General features: G+C 33.3%; 1 protein-coding gene across 3 annotated transcripts in view; it reads right to left on the bottom strand.

Moving 5' to 3' along the window:
• NBEA (neurobeachin) overlaps positions 1-15,703 on the bottom strand; it is a gene marked incomplete at its 5' end in the record, with an annotated part of 627,381 nt that overhangs the window by 403,965 nt on the left and 207,713 nt on the right. For 2 of the 3 annotated variants that reach the window (XM_082859301.1, XM_082859303.1), the window contains 3 exons: positions 2,117-2,224; positions 5,420-5,550; positions 7,646-7,826. In XM_082859301.1, coding sequence (XP_082715427.1) covers positions 2,117-2,224; positions 5,420-5,550; positions 7,646-7,826 — 420 coding nt within the window. Of the gene's footprint in view, positions 1-2,116; positions 2,225-5,419; positions 5,551-7,645; positions 7,827-10,132; positions 10,157-15,703 lie in introns of all 3 variants that reach the window. The other variant, XM_082859302.1, reaches the window with a different exon arrangement.

The raw sequence follows: 15,703 nt of genomic DNA, 5'->3' as shown, positions 1-15,703 counted from the left end.
TACACAGTATAAACTCAATGAACACAAATTATGTTACCTCCCTGATGTTTGGAAGGTACACCTGGGAACACTAATTCCCTTCCTTCAGGAAGAAAGCTAATAAGCACCACTGTTGGGTTATCCAGTATAGTTACAAAACATCTATAGATACTAGAAAAATTATCATAATCCACCACAATAACCTGATTCAGAATTTACTAACAATTTAAATGCAATGTCACACTTAACATAAACCCCTTCCATGTTAGGTTCGAATGGGTCTCTTGGAGATGAAGACACACTCCATGTTTAAATCATCTGTCATTAAAAAAAATTCTTTCCACAACATGTTTTTTTTCAGGATGAATTTTTCAGGATGAATTCGCATTTCTAAATGGTTAAACTGTTAGTGAGTAATTTTTTTCCCAAGTCCAAATTCAAGTCCAGATTATAGAGTTTCTCACAGCATGATTTTTATACTATTATATGTTTTATCTCCTATTTTTAAAAATTCCTTTATTTTTTATTAACTATAAAAGCAATACAGGTTTACTACAGAAAATATGAAAATACAAAAAAAGTACAAAATAAAAACTGTTTACCTAGAGATAATCACTGGTAGCACTTGGGTACATTTTTCCAGACTTTTTAAAAAAAGGTGAACATGTGCATGTATGTACACTTGGCATACAAATGCAATATTTGCGTAGTATAAGTATTTTTGCATACTGCTGCTTTCCCTTAAAATATATCATGAGCATTTTACATGTCACTAAGTTTCCCTCAAAAATATGATGTTAATAGCTGCACAGTTTCTTGTTAAATGAATATACTATGATTTATTAAGCTCTATATTGGATATTTACAATGTTATCAATTTTCCTGAAGGCAACTCTGATGAGCACATGGGCTTAAATAGCTTAAGGAGAACCACTGGGTAATAGCATCAATATTTATAAGAGTTTTAACACATGTTGGTAAAGAGCTTTCCAAAAAGTTTATTCAACTTCTATTCCTACCAGTGATAAGTCATAGAGCATGTTTCAATGCATCCTTGTAATGACAGGTACTATTATTTAAATTTTTTAGTTTATTTAATGGTAAAATATTTATCTCACTCTTGTTTTAAATTTGCATTTCTTTGACTGCTGATTATACTGACTTTTAAATCATATGTTTGTTACCTTATTTTCATATTTTACATCCATTGCTTATTTTTCTGTTGGTATGGTTGTAATTTTCTTAGTGATTTATAAGCACTAACATATATTAAAGAGTGAGAATTTTTCTATCATATATTCCTACCATGCAGTATTATGCTGTATGACTTAAATATATTTTAACCACTTTCTCAAGTACAAAGTACTCTATCCAATTTATTATTAAATGTAAACTTAAAACATAAACTTCCTTCTATGTTTCATAAATCATCAATTAAAATAAGAAAAACAGAATCCAAAATGGCTGATAAACAGCAACTATACTAAGGAGTACTGCCAATATTGCGTCTGCTGTGAAATGCTGTGTATGTTTCTACACAATTTGTGGAAAGGCCAATCTTATCTATCCTTACTTTGGATAAGTGATCATATAATTGGAGGGTTCCATGAAACCGTTTCCTTAAGCTATCTTTTCAATAAGCTTTATTAAGCAACCTTTCTAACTCAAATTCCCATTGATATCTATATTTTAAAATGCAGATTCTTATCTCAAAAGTAATTGCCCCCCAAATGTAACTGTCAATAACACCTTAATGAATTAATCCCTTTTATCCATAATACAAGGAACATTGATATTAGCAAAATATTCAGTACCTAGAGATGGAGCAAGGAATACTAAAAGACAGGAATAGGTGATTCAAGATAAAGTCAAGTATAATTTTCAAAGTTATCCCTATTCTTAGTATCCATACAAAAATTAAATAAAAATTTAACATCATTAAAAAAAATAACATATCAATAAGCTTTCAGAGAAAGCTACGCTCATCCATTTTACAAACAGAAGCATGTTATATACCTACAATCCCTGACACTAGGACATTTAGTTTTAATATGCAGCTTTCTTATAAAATTTAAATTATTTTACACAAATGACAGTGGAAAGTTTTTTCCTGGGAAATCAAGCAGGCATAACTTACCACATCCCGAAAGACAACTGCACGAAGGCGATTGATATCAACATCCTGAAGAAGTCTATCAGGATCCTTAATCGGAGAAAGGTTACCTGGAACATTCTCTAGTGGAGTCTTAAAAAAAAAGAGAGAATTGTGAAAAAATAGTATAATACAGAAACTTATATAGCAGTATAATTTCTAAAACCTTTAATTTAATCATTAAACTGGCCACATTCTTTACCTCCTCCCTTCATTGAACAACATTTATTGACAACAATATGCTATTACAAGGCACTTTTTCTGTTCTCTTCTACTCTTGTCATGGTTTCGCTTACTAGTGTTCTTATTCTTTATCAGCAAGGCTACCACTATAGACAAAGAAAGGCTAGAAGATTATGGCATAAAAAATATTAATCTTATACTCTGGGCTCAAATCTCTGCTGTGTGACCTCAAGCTTGTTAGTAAATTTTTCTGAGCCTCACATTCCCTACCTCCAGTTAATAAGTCTCTTTAAGTCATCGCGTTCATTTATCCATCATGCTTTTATAATGTATGAAATTATTACGTTACATTATTACATGAGATTTCATATGTGAAAGCATTTCATGATCTACAAAATGTTAGAAAGGTGAGCAAAAAAAAAAAAAACTTTAGTCGTGGCGTTAATATTAAAGCTGAAAGACATTAAAGATCATTACCACCAAAATCCTTTTTATAGCTGAAGACACAAAAATCCACACATTTTAGGTAACATGTCACATAACAAACTTGCAAGACAACAAAGATCCCTGAAACTCAATCTAGTACTTTTTCACTTACATAATATGTTAAGAATTGTGTGGATTAGATTATATATGTAAAGTACCAAATACAATTCCTGCATATAAAGTAACCTGTTACTCTAACTAATTAATAATAAATAAGTCTCCTTCTGTTTCTCTGTAAACCTGAATTATTCTATTTCACTCTTAAGATGATTGACTCCTTTGCAGCACAGAATAGTGAAAAGAGTATGGTATTTGAAGGTTGATAATTATTTGGCTTCCGTTACAATTCCAAGACTAACCAGCCATATAACCTTAGGTGAGATACTTAACCTCTCAGAACCTCAGCTTTAATATGTAAAAATAGGCTAATAATCTTTATCAGAGAAAGATTAAAGAAATAATATACTATTCATAGCATAGATGGAAACTTTGTATATATTTTAATTTATATACTATTTTACAGTTTACAAAGTACTTCTATGTCCATAATCTAATTCGAGACGTTTTTATAGGAAAAGCTTGTATTACTGCTCCTTTTTAGAAAGTATAAAAAATGAGGTGCAAAGAAACCATGTGGCTAATACAAGTTCACTCAGGTTAGTAACACACCAAAATTAACTAAGGTTTACTTACTCAAGTGTCACATTAAAAATGAATAAAAATAGGGGAGAAAAAAAAAAAAACAACTCTCCATTGATTCTCTATTCTGAAACGTGTTTTCTTACCAAGTCAACTTTTCCCTAATATTTCTATATCCATCACTTATAATCCATCTTTCATTGCCAAGGTTCTTGCTAGAGAGACACTGACTAGCTCAACTAAATTACTATGGATTTCCCTCTCACTGCGCTTTTTTGTCCATGTTCTACAATCAGTGTACTACTTGGCTTGACAAGCTTGAAATGTTCCCTATTATCTTCTGAATTAAGTAGACACCTTTAAGATCTAAGCTCTCAAAAATACTAACTTATTTATTCATTTCATGATATATATATTGAATGGCTAACTGCTAGAGAGAGGAAGGAAATTAGTATTAATTGAATGTTCACTGCATTTCTGGAATTACTAAGTACTTTAACGCATTATTGCTTTTTATTTAATTTATACAAACACCTTATACATTAAGATATACATATATAGATATAGATATAGATATATATATATTCATTTTAAAGACTGGAAAACTGTCTTCCAGTCTTTAAAATGAAAAACTGAGGCACAAGAGACTAAGGAATATGTCTTGGTTCATAAAACCAGTAAGTGGTAGAGCCAGGATACAAACTCAGAACTGTTTGATTCTAGAGTTTGTGCTGTGCGATATACGCTCTGTAACTACAAAGATGTATAAGATACGAACATGCCCTCAAGTAACATACAGTCTCCTGTGCCTACACAAATAACATGAAGCATGACTGCTGATATGTTTCTAGTTAATTTTCTAAGCAATGAAGGGCTTTGTGGAGACTTGTCAGCAATAAAATAATATATGGTCTAATTATTTTAGGAATGTGTCTCTAACAGTAGTGAAAAAGAAAGACACTACACTACAGATAAACTAAATGTGTGGCTGTTCTGCCTGAAAACTGCAAAAGTTTGAAGCCACAGAACTTTTTAAATGAATTAAACTTTTACTTCATGCCTTCATTTATTGAGCCTTCATTGTTTCAGTATCAAACATCTAATTACAAGTACCGTGAGTGACAAGAGACATTCCAGGTTTTATGAAAATATCAAACAGAGGAACTTCCCCTAGACTGGGTTGGCAGTGAAGGTATTAGAAAACATTTTCCTCAGAAAGTTGAACTTAAGCTAAAGCCAAGAGTGGAACAGAGTCACTGGGGTGAAAAATAAGGATGGACATTTCAAGAAAGGGGAAGCTATGTGTAAGTCTAAAGGTTAAAACAAATTCTGATGAACTGCATGAAGTCTACAGTGTGACTAAAATAAAACAGTAATAAATAAGACAAAATAGTAAAAGCAAGGGTAAGGGATTCCAAGTTGTAGCTGAAGTAAGCAACAGTCAAGCATGCAGGACCTTAAGTCACATTACTGAAAGTCTGAAGTGATGCAAATGGTCAGTTGAACATACAATAAATAGAGCTAATTTAGCATGAGAATCACTGCTGCATTCCGAACTACTGTACACCATTCATTCATTTCATGGGCATTCAATATATTTTTGTTGACTATCATGGGAATTCTATCCCCAAAAGCATATCCATTTAAAAAGTGCATTATTCATATACTGAACTCTGTGAAAATATATGTAACTATTAAAAATAGTAATAATTAAGAACTTTTCAGTGCTATGAACTGATATAATCCTTCCTTATAAGAACCCTACGAGGTAGAAATTATTAGTATCTTCACCGAGTAACCAAAAATTACCAGTCTCAGAGAGGTTAAGTAATCTTGATAATACAACGCTGAAGAAGAGAAGCCAGGACCAGAGCCTCCATCTGCCTGATTATCAAGCAATACCATGTCACTTTGTTTTCATGAACTTAAAAAAAAAAATTTTAAGGTACATAGTATTTAACATAGAAGATGCTTAGTTACCTTGGAAGCTGCTGTGGCAGTCACACCTTGGGCAGCTTCTTGAGGTTTACTGCTTGCATGTGAAGGTCTGTTCCCCCTGTCTCTCTGTCTCTGCCGACATTCTAAACAGTTTCTCACAGCAACACAGCAAACTATTTTAAAAAATGAAAGCATATTATTGATGTAAATTGCTGACTTTGACGTGTTTTAAAGAATTGCTTGGTTCTATTTTTTCTTTCTTTCCACTTTCTCCATCCCATTATCATTCTTAAAATCAACCAGATCAATAAATATTGTTTTAAATTAGGAAACACAGTAATGAAAAGTATACATAAAACATTCATGTAGGTAAAAAATAAAAACAAATTACCCATAAACTACCAACCAGCTGAAGAAACAGAATACTACAGGGTCTTTGAAGCTCCCAATATATCCTTCCTTATTCTATCCCCTTCCAACCTTCAAAATTCTGAAATTTATGGATCAATTAAAATTTTTAAAAAACTTATTCATATTTGATGATTTTTTAAATAATAAGTCTCCTGCCCTTAAGTTGACTATCTTGGTGACTATATAGAGCACAGCTCCCCATTTCAGGCAATAACAGGGTACATCCATATAGTCAAGCCTCACAGTCCCAATATCTACCTATTTTCATGGTGGGAACATCACCTTTGTCAACAAGCATTCAATAAGTACATTCTGTCTATTCACTTACTTATTTTAAGAAGCAGTAAAGCATAGTAATAAACAGTACAGATTTTGGAATCAGGGCACCTAAGTTTGAATCCTGGCTCTGCCACTTATGGGCTGTGTGATCTTGGGCCAGCCGCTTAAACTATCTGTGCCTCAGTCTCCTCATGGTAAAATAAGTATAAACACAGTAACTTCCTTAGAGGACTGTTATGAGGACTAACTGAATCAATATATGAAAAGTGCATAGAACAGTAAACAGCACATACATATAATTGTTTGCTTCATTATTATTCACTTATAAAACTTTCCTGTGGATGATAAAAAAACAAATCTGCTAAGAATTATTAGGATAAAAATGAAATCAGCAGTAAAGCTTTGGAATATATTCAGAAATAAAAGTTCAGAATAACCAAATAAATGCAATTTTCAAGATATCCGGGCATTTAAAAAAATATTTCTCTTTCTAACAAAGTTCAATCTGTAAGCTATTGTTAAATATCAATGAAAATGTCCATGATGGCCCACAGTAATTATTCCACACCTCTTGGCAGACAGAGAGATCTCCATGTGGTCAATCTTTCCCTTATAATGGAGATGAAATGACTCCTCTCAGGAAAATACAAGAATACAAAACAACATTAAAAAGTACATTTATTCCACCATTCTTAAATCAAGTTTTTATTTCGTCCTTGGATTAGAAACAACTTCTCCCCTGCAACTACATATATATGTTTTTTTTACATAATTTTAAAAATTATGGATAAAAAGAATACATATCAAGAACGTCCTCCCTATCAAATACCTTACTTTCTCATGTCCTCCCTGTTCACACTTGAAGGCAAGTATGAAAATAGTAGCCATTTTGGTCTGAAAACAGTAGTTGTCTGGTCCCCTGTAAAGACTAAATAACATAAATAATTTTTCCCTTTAAAAAAGGTAAGAGATGTAAGAATGATTCCTGCCTAAGGAGCTGGTCTAAATTTACTAAGAGTTTTCAGGACTAAATTTTATTTGTAACACAAGATAGCGGCAAAAAAAATCATAGGTATAGTAATGTTTATTAGTGTTAATGTTTATTAGTGTTATTAGGTACACTAATGTTTATTAATGTTAACTGTGCATTCTGAGAAACAGTGAGATTGGCATGGTCAATTTTATCCTTTAGCATTATATGTATAAAACTAGTTGTTGGTTTTCTGATACATTTGTGGGCCCAGGACAACTACCCTGTATTAGTTTACCAAAAATAAGGATTCACAAATATATTTACATTAAAATCACTTCAGTGAAAAAGGTTATTGTCCAACTGATTCTGAAAAAACTCAAAATATATTTGACTTTATTTCAAATTAGAATCCATTAAAGATCAATTCCATGAAATCTCCAAAGTGAAGATATTATAATTTTTTAATTTAGTAATTCTGAAGAATTACAAAATAATCTTTACATTACATAATCATCAAATTGTATCATTAATATTTTATGTATCACAGAGTATCAAAAAGTAATCTGTAATTATTTAACATGCACCGTTATTCTTAACAGACTTACCTAGCCTTAGGCACTGTCGCATTAAACCACCAGAAGACATGTTTTTTTCAGCTTCAATCTCACTAAAATTTAGAGAGCTGGCAAATACAAGTACATCAACCATAGCCATCAATCGACTGAGGAAAGTTACTGCTGTCTCAGCTGACATGCCTTGTGTCACTTCAATATTTTCCAATTCCGTCTTTAAAAAAGTAGAAGATTTAAATCTTGCTTAAAATTTGGAAATATAATACATGTACATACATACTGCAGGTTAACAGTAGTTTAGTTATTTTGTAAACAAAACAAGTTATAAATCATAAACTAATTCCATATATCATAAGAGCTAGTTATCAAATTTAATTAGCTTACCTATGAATTATCTTTAAATAAAGGAAAAAATCTATTTTTAAAATCAATGTTAGATTTCAATATCATTACTTGTAAAAACTACATTCCAAACTTAAGATCATTTCATAAAGATATTTAGAAGTAATCACATGTATATATTTATACTAGTTTTGTTCTACTTTATTAGTTAACAAAGATATAAAACTCATATTTCTTTCCTAAAATCCTCATTCTCGTTTATAAAAATATATGTACTAATTTTTCTTTCCTATAAATGTATGATGAGCAATAGGAAAGATATGTGGCACTTTCATTTGACATCAAAGGGAGACAACTGTCAAATTATGACACTTTCTTATCCATTTCAGAATAAAGTGAAACCACTAGGTATCTTGTATGAACGATAAAAATTTAGGGTAAAAATACTCAAGATCATTAATTCCTCTACTGATATTAATTTGTGACACTAGCAATAAGAAGAATCAGTAGCATTCTAGACTGGTGAAGCTGTACTTTCACTACACTATTGTCTATGGTAAAATATAATTTCCTGCTTTGAAAGGGAATGGTACAAAGCATTGTGTTTCGTAAGATGTATAACTCTGTATTTTGTAAGCAATAGCAACATCTCTTTTTTCATTGTGCATTATATAACATTTTAATTATTTTGGTTCATTATGACTAGACCTCATTTTCTCAGTGCCTCAAAATCAGAGAAAAGTAAGGAATGCTTTATAAATAAAAAATACTACTGTTTAAATTTTCTGAAAATGGGCACACTAGCCATATGGATTAACCTTACTTCTGCACCAAATGATAAATTCAACTACAAGGTAAGCATATATCATAGGTATCTGCTCCTATTTAATGCTCCATTTGACATTATTTATACCCATCATTCTACCTAGACATATCCTTACTCACGTTAACATGGAAATGTCAGCAGGAAACACTGATTAAAAAACGACCTCTTAAACACTTCTTGTGTACAACATGGGTAAGAAAAGAGACAGCTGGCTACTGCAAGCACTTTTATAACTAAACGATTATAAATGGAGTATAAAATGTAACAACCTTTCTCCCTTCTATTTAACATCAAAATAGAGTTAAAATCATTCTATCTAAGAGGAGCTTGTAAATAGACAAAAAAAAATTTTTCAATTGTTGATTTACAACATTATGCCAATTCGGTATCCATGACCTAAAGAAATAATTAATTCATTACTTGGATTTTTTAAATAAAGATTCCTCATTTGCTAGCACTTCACTGATATACAGCATCATTTCATAGCATGAATTAAAAATCGGTGACCACAACACAATTGTTTATAATAAAAGTTTAAAAATTAATTTTATATAAAACCTCCTTTTAAAAGATCAGTTATCAATATAAGTGTTTTATAATGGAATAGAAGATCTGACCATTGCTTAGGTCCATTAAGCATTCTGAAAACTTTTCAAAATATTAGAATCTTAGGATATCTATAGATGTATTCTCAAAGAAATTCATCATTTTGAATTACTAAAATTACGGGAACTCTAACTCATTTTATTAGTTAATGATCTTATTTTGAAGTATTTTGCAGTGTACAAGGCTTAAGCTTCAAAATGTTTTCATTTTTAAATGAGTAAATTATAAACAGAAATTATAAACAGAATTATTAATCATCCATGAAATTTGCCACTGTTATTTTTGACTAAACAAAATAAAATTTTAAACTAAAAAGCATTCTTAACCAATAACCTAAAAGGGAGTTCTTATTAATTCTATATAATAGTAATTTATAAATATGATGAAATGTTATATAAACATCATGGCATAGGTTTAAAAATAAAGATCACCCACATATGATTATTATTAAATCTTAACACATATTCCAACCAATTTCCTTTCTTTGGAACCAGTTAAAATCTGATTGTACATATGACTGAAATATTATTGTATTCATTATATTCTGATAGTTTAGTCTAAAGATTAGTGTGAATAATAAAATAGTAGTTCATCAGTACACTGAGAAAATAATCCTTCTAATGAATCTTTTAAATATACCAAAGATATGCCTAATGTTAGATGGTATGGAAACTCAAAATATAACCAAGTCAAAAATTTCATAAATAAGCAAAAATAAAATTTAAAACTGAAAACCTGAAAATTACTGAAGTAATACTAACCTTAGAACCCTGGACATGCATTAGACAAAACAGACAACAGACCAAAAAAGTACAAGAAAAGCAAATTATTAAAATTAAATGAAAATACAATGTAAAATTGAAACACAAAATAATATATTAAAATTATATTTGATTATTTTATTAAAAGCAAAAATTCTCAGAAGAGATATTCATTTTATAAATTACATATGATTAAGATTAAATATCAAATAGACTTCTGTTTATTTTTTTCATTAGAGTAACTGCCCAAATAATATATATGTAAATATAGTTCATATATTAGAAATGATGCATACTGTATTTTACAAAATAAGTTATCTTTTCCTAGAAGATGACCAAGGAAACATTTTAATAACTAAACTAACATAATGTCTCTGTAAAAGCCCTAGCTCACTACCAGTTTAAGCAGAAATGACTTAGGAAAATAAACTGAACCAACCTTCTAGAATTTTCATTAAGGAATCATGCTATTTTGTTTCCTAAAATATTTGGAGCCCTTCCTACAGAACAAAATCCCCAGTAATTAATAAAGATAATAAAATATTTGAGTGATTCTAACTTAAAAACCACTTTCCCTTGCTAGAAAAGAACTTACTGATACACTAAATGAGGTCGCATGTGAACTAAGACAATTGCATAGATTTTGTACTAAGTTTCAGATTATTATTAAGAATTATATTTAGTATATTAAAAATTTTTGGATAGAATTAAGTTTCATAATAAAAGTCAACAACTATTCTTATTCTTTGATTTCTGACATTATACGTGAGCATAAATTTCAAAATAAACTATTTTCAAGTAGTACAGGAGAACATATAAAAGCACCCTGAGAATACTAAAATATAATCAGTGTTATGAGAGAAACAAAACACAAAGAAAATTAGTAGTTTTCCCAAATCTATTAGCTACATTTTCTAATAATGGTAAGAAAATATAAATTAAAATTAAGTCCTTGTCATCATTTTTTGAAATAAAAAGTTCCTCTTCTTTCTCAGGATTATGAAACTATTAGGAAAGCCAGAAATCTCAGTCTCTATTATTTTTCTATCAACAGAGAAAATGAAGCCATACGTGAAACTGAATGAAATTCTAAACATTCAGTGTTCTGGATTGTTGACCAAAATGGTCAACTTAAAATCGTTAAATGATTATGCAATTTGTAGTTGATCCATGTTTTGTTTATCTTCATTTTTTTCTCCAATTCCTTGCTTTCATTCATGACCAACTTGAACAATGTATAGAAAATAAATGAGAGGATGCAACTGACTAGTCACAGAAACATTAACTTCAAAACCTCAACAACAGTAACAAAAATAATGCTCCTTCCCCAAATCAAAGACTGGTCAACCTACATACGAAGAGTTCTATTTCTTTCCCCTGACTACTTAAGTTAAAACTATTAGTCTAATTTAGAGACTTGAAACTATGTAATTTATTTTCTACGCTACATAAGATTTTAAATAATCTAGGTAAAACTGAAACTCCAATAAAGTCCTGCTTTTTCAATGAATATTAAGTTTGAGGTGGCATTATAACACAAATATTTGTATATCTATACTCTTTTTCCTTAAAGTTTCCACTGAAATATTTCCGTACAAGTAAGATAAAACAGCTCAAATTTTCTCACGTGATGCTACTGCAACAGCAATACACAAATGTCATCCTTAGTATGGATTACTGTATTCCTATAAGGTCCCAGGGCAGAAAATAAACCACCACTATGCCAATGTCATGGAGAGAACAGACAAGACTACACCATTTTAGTTTTTTGCCATCAAAATGGATCACCCATAGTAACTAACTTGGTTCAAATATCCTATGTTAAACTTCAGAATTCTGAGTGTGACAGGCTTACTCTATAAATGGGAAGATCATTCCATCATAATACAATTCTGAATAAAAAGTTCCAAAAGGAAGTAAAGGAGGGAAACATTCAGTAAGAGTCATCTCCATCTAGTGACATTGCCTAACTTAATTTTCACAAACTCCCTGTGGGATAAGTAAAATTAACACCATTAAAATGAAGAAATTAAGGTTGACATCATTTCTAGTAAGTGGTAGAACCCAGGTTAAAATACACATTTATCCTATGCTAAAACCCATGTGCCTTCAATTAAATCATAACTTCGAGAAAAATCGTGTTTGAGTCTCACTGATTACTGGGAAACAAAAGTTTGCTTTCGATGAAAATGAGCAAATTATCTGAGATCCACACTTATACTGAAAAACAGAAAAGACATTTTCCTGGGTTGAGCTTTTAATAGAAATTACAACAAATACTTAGCATTCTACTTACCTACTCAAAATTAAATACAATTTCAACATTAGACGTGTCAAATGCTAAAAATATTTAGTATGGCTGTATGGGAAAAGTTACATATCTTCTAATAAAACATAATGATCACAACCACCAGTGAAATTATGTTAAAAATTAAACTTTAATAAATGTTCATTAAGTCAAATGCAAGCTCTTATTTAACAGGAAAAATGAATTTATCTTAAGCTCTAACTATTGAATTTTTAATGATCAGGAGTAAGTAATGAAGTTTTACGCTATGACATTTGTATTTTATGTGAAAATGGTGCTGTAAGTCAGTGGTCAGCAAACTAGGACCTACAAGTCAAATATAAATAAAGGTTTATTGAAACAAACCCACACCTACTCCTCTGTGTTATGATATATGGCTGCTTTTGCAAACAACAGCAAATTTCAATAGTTAGATACCATATAGCCCACAAACCCGAAAATATTTACTATATGATCCATACACAGAATAAATCTGTCAACCACTGTATACCATCATTACTCATATTTATTCCGTAAATATTCTGAAGAACTCCACAAACCTAAACAAAATTACAGATCACTCAAACATTAGTTTCAAATGTTTCTATCCCTCTTCATATAGGATTGAAATTCTAAAGGCATCTACATGACAATGTTTCCCTTTGGTAATCTGTATATTGCCAGTGTTTCCTTTTTCACTTATTCCACCCAAAATTCTCTTTTGGCTTTTTATATTTTAAATCTAACTTAAAGAAAGTAACACGACATTGTTCATCAACTATACTCCAATAAACTTTTTTTTTTAAAACTCTAAGTTAAAAAGCTCCATATCTTCAGTTCTCATTTCTTTCTTTTTCTTTTTCTTTTTTTTTTTTTTGTGAATATGGGCCTCTCACTGTTGTGGCCTCTCCTGTTGCGGAGCACAGGCTCCGGACGCGCAGGCTCAGCGGCCATGGCTCACGGACCCAGCCGCTCCGCGGCATGTGGGACCTTCCCGGACCGGGGTACGAACCCGTATCCCCTGCAAAGGCAGGCGGACTCTCAACCACTGCGCCACCAGGGAAGCCCTCATTTCTTTATTTATTCAACCTCTTCCTTCCTAACTCTTCCCCTCTACTACATTACAATTGTTAGCAAGAATATTATACAATAAAGTAATAGAAGACATTACTCAACAGTTGACATCAACCATGTTTTCTCCCAGTAGGAAGCGGGAGAAAAGGTTCTCGCTATTAGGAAGCAATTTATTCAAAGAACGTAAAATTAGCTATGTTGTACAACCAGGTATAGGTACAATCAGCTAATGAACCAAAATAACAGAAATATAGAGACAAGACAATGAAGAAAAGTTTCTACAATTGAATGAATTCCAAAGTCTGTTGAGAACAGTCTAAGAAATAAGTACCATAGTTTCAAATTCCAAACTGCAGAGATCAAAACTGCACAGGTAATAATTTTGGCAGTAAAACCTCAAAATGTCAGTATCTTTACTGTATATTCATTATAAAATAAAAAATAAGCAGGGGGGATCGGGAAGATGGCAGAAGAGTAAGACGCGGAGATCACCTTCCTCCCCACAGATACACCAGAAATACATTTACACGTGGAACAACTCCTACAGAACACCTACAGAATGCTGGCAGAAGACCTCAGACCTCCCAAAAGGCAAAAAGTCCCCACGTACCTGGGTAGGGCAAAAGAAAAAAAGAATAAACAGAGAGAAAAGAATACGGACGGGACGTGCACCAGTAGGAGGGAGCTGTGAACGAGGAAAGGTTTCCACACACCAGGAAGCCCCTTCGCGGGCGGAGACTGTGGGTGGCGGAGGGGGAAAGCTGCGGAGCTGCGGAGGAGAGCACAGCAACAGCGGTGCAGAGGGCAAAGCGGAGACATTCCCGCACAGAGGATCGGTGCCAACCGGCACTCACCCGAGAGACTTGTCTGCTCACCTGCCAGGGCGGGCGGAGCTGGGAGATGAGGCTCAGGCTTCGGTGTCAGAGCGCTGGGAGAGGACTGGGGTTGGCGGCGTGAACACAGCCTGCAGGAGGTTAGTGCACCACGGCTAGCCGGGGGGTAGTCCGGGAAAAAGTCTGGACCTGCCGAAGAGGCAAGAGACTTTTTCTTCCCTCTCTGTTTCCCGGTGCGTGAGGAGACGGAATTAAGAGCGCTGCTTAAAGGAGCTCCAGAGACGGGCACGAGCCGCGGCTGAAAGCGCGGACCCAAGAGACAGACATGAGACGCTAAGGCTGCTGCTGCCGCCACCAAGAAGCCTATGTGCGAGCACAGGTCACTATCCACACCCCCCTTCCGGGGAGCCTGTGCAGCCCGCCACTGCCAGGGTCCCGGGATCCAGGGACAACTTGCCCGGAAGAACGCACAGCGCGCCTCAGGTTGATGCAACATCACGGGGGCCTCTGCCGCCGCAGGCCCGCTCCGCACTCCATGCCCCTCCCTCCCCTCCAGCCTGAATGAGCCAGAGTCCCGGAAGCAGCTGCTCCTTTAACCCCGTCCTGTCTGAGTGAAGAACAGATGCCCTCAGGCGACCTACACACAGAGGCAGGGCCAAATCCAAAGCTGAGCCCCTGGGAGCTGTGAGAACAAAGAAGAGAAAGGGAAATCTCTCCCAGCAGCCTCAGTAGCAGCAGATTAAAGCTCCACAATCAACTTGATGAACCTGCATCTGTGGAATACATGAATAGACAACGAATCATCCCAAATTAAGGAGGTGGACTTTGAGAGCAAGATTTATGATTTTTTTCCCCTTTTCCTCTTTTTGTGAGTGTGTATGTGTATGCTTCTGTGTGAGATTCTGTCTGTATAGCTTTGCTTCCACCATTTGTCCTAGGGTTCTATCCGTCTGTTTTTTTTTTTTTTCATCTTTTTAAAAACAAATTTTTTTCTTAATAATTTTTTTAAATTTTATTTTATCTTATTTTATTTTATCTTCTTTCTTTCTTTCCTTCCTTCCCTCCTCCCTCCCTCCCTCCCTCCCACCTTTCTTTCTTCTTTCTTCCTTCCTTCATTTCTTTCTTTCTTTTTTCTTTTCCTACTTTTTCTCCCTTTTATTCTGAGCCGTGTTGATGAAAGGCTCTTGGTGCTGCAGCCAGGAATCACTGCTGTGCCTCTGAGGTGGGAGAGCCAACTTCAGGATACTGGTCCACATGAGACCTCCCAGCTCCACATAATATCAAATGGCAAAAATCTCCCAGAGATCTCCATTTCAACACCAGCACCCAGCTTCACTCAACGACCAGCAAGCTTCAGTGCTG

This window comes from Leucopleurus acutus (assembly GCF_964270905.1).
Source record: "Leucopleurus acutus genome assembly, chromosome: 18".
Classification (NCBI taxonomy): domain Eukaryota; kingdom Metazoa; phylum Chordata; class Mammalia; order Artiodactyla; family Delphinidae; genus Leucopleurus; species Leucopleurus acutus.
The sequence above is the reverse complement of the archived record's forward strand: the minus strand, read 5'-3'. Positions and strand labels throughout refer to the sequence as shown.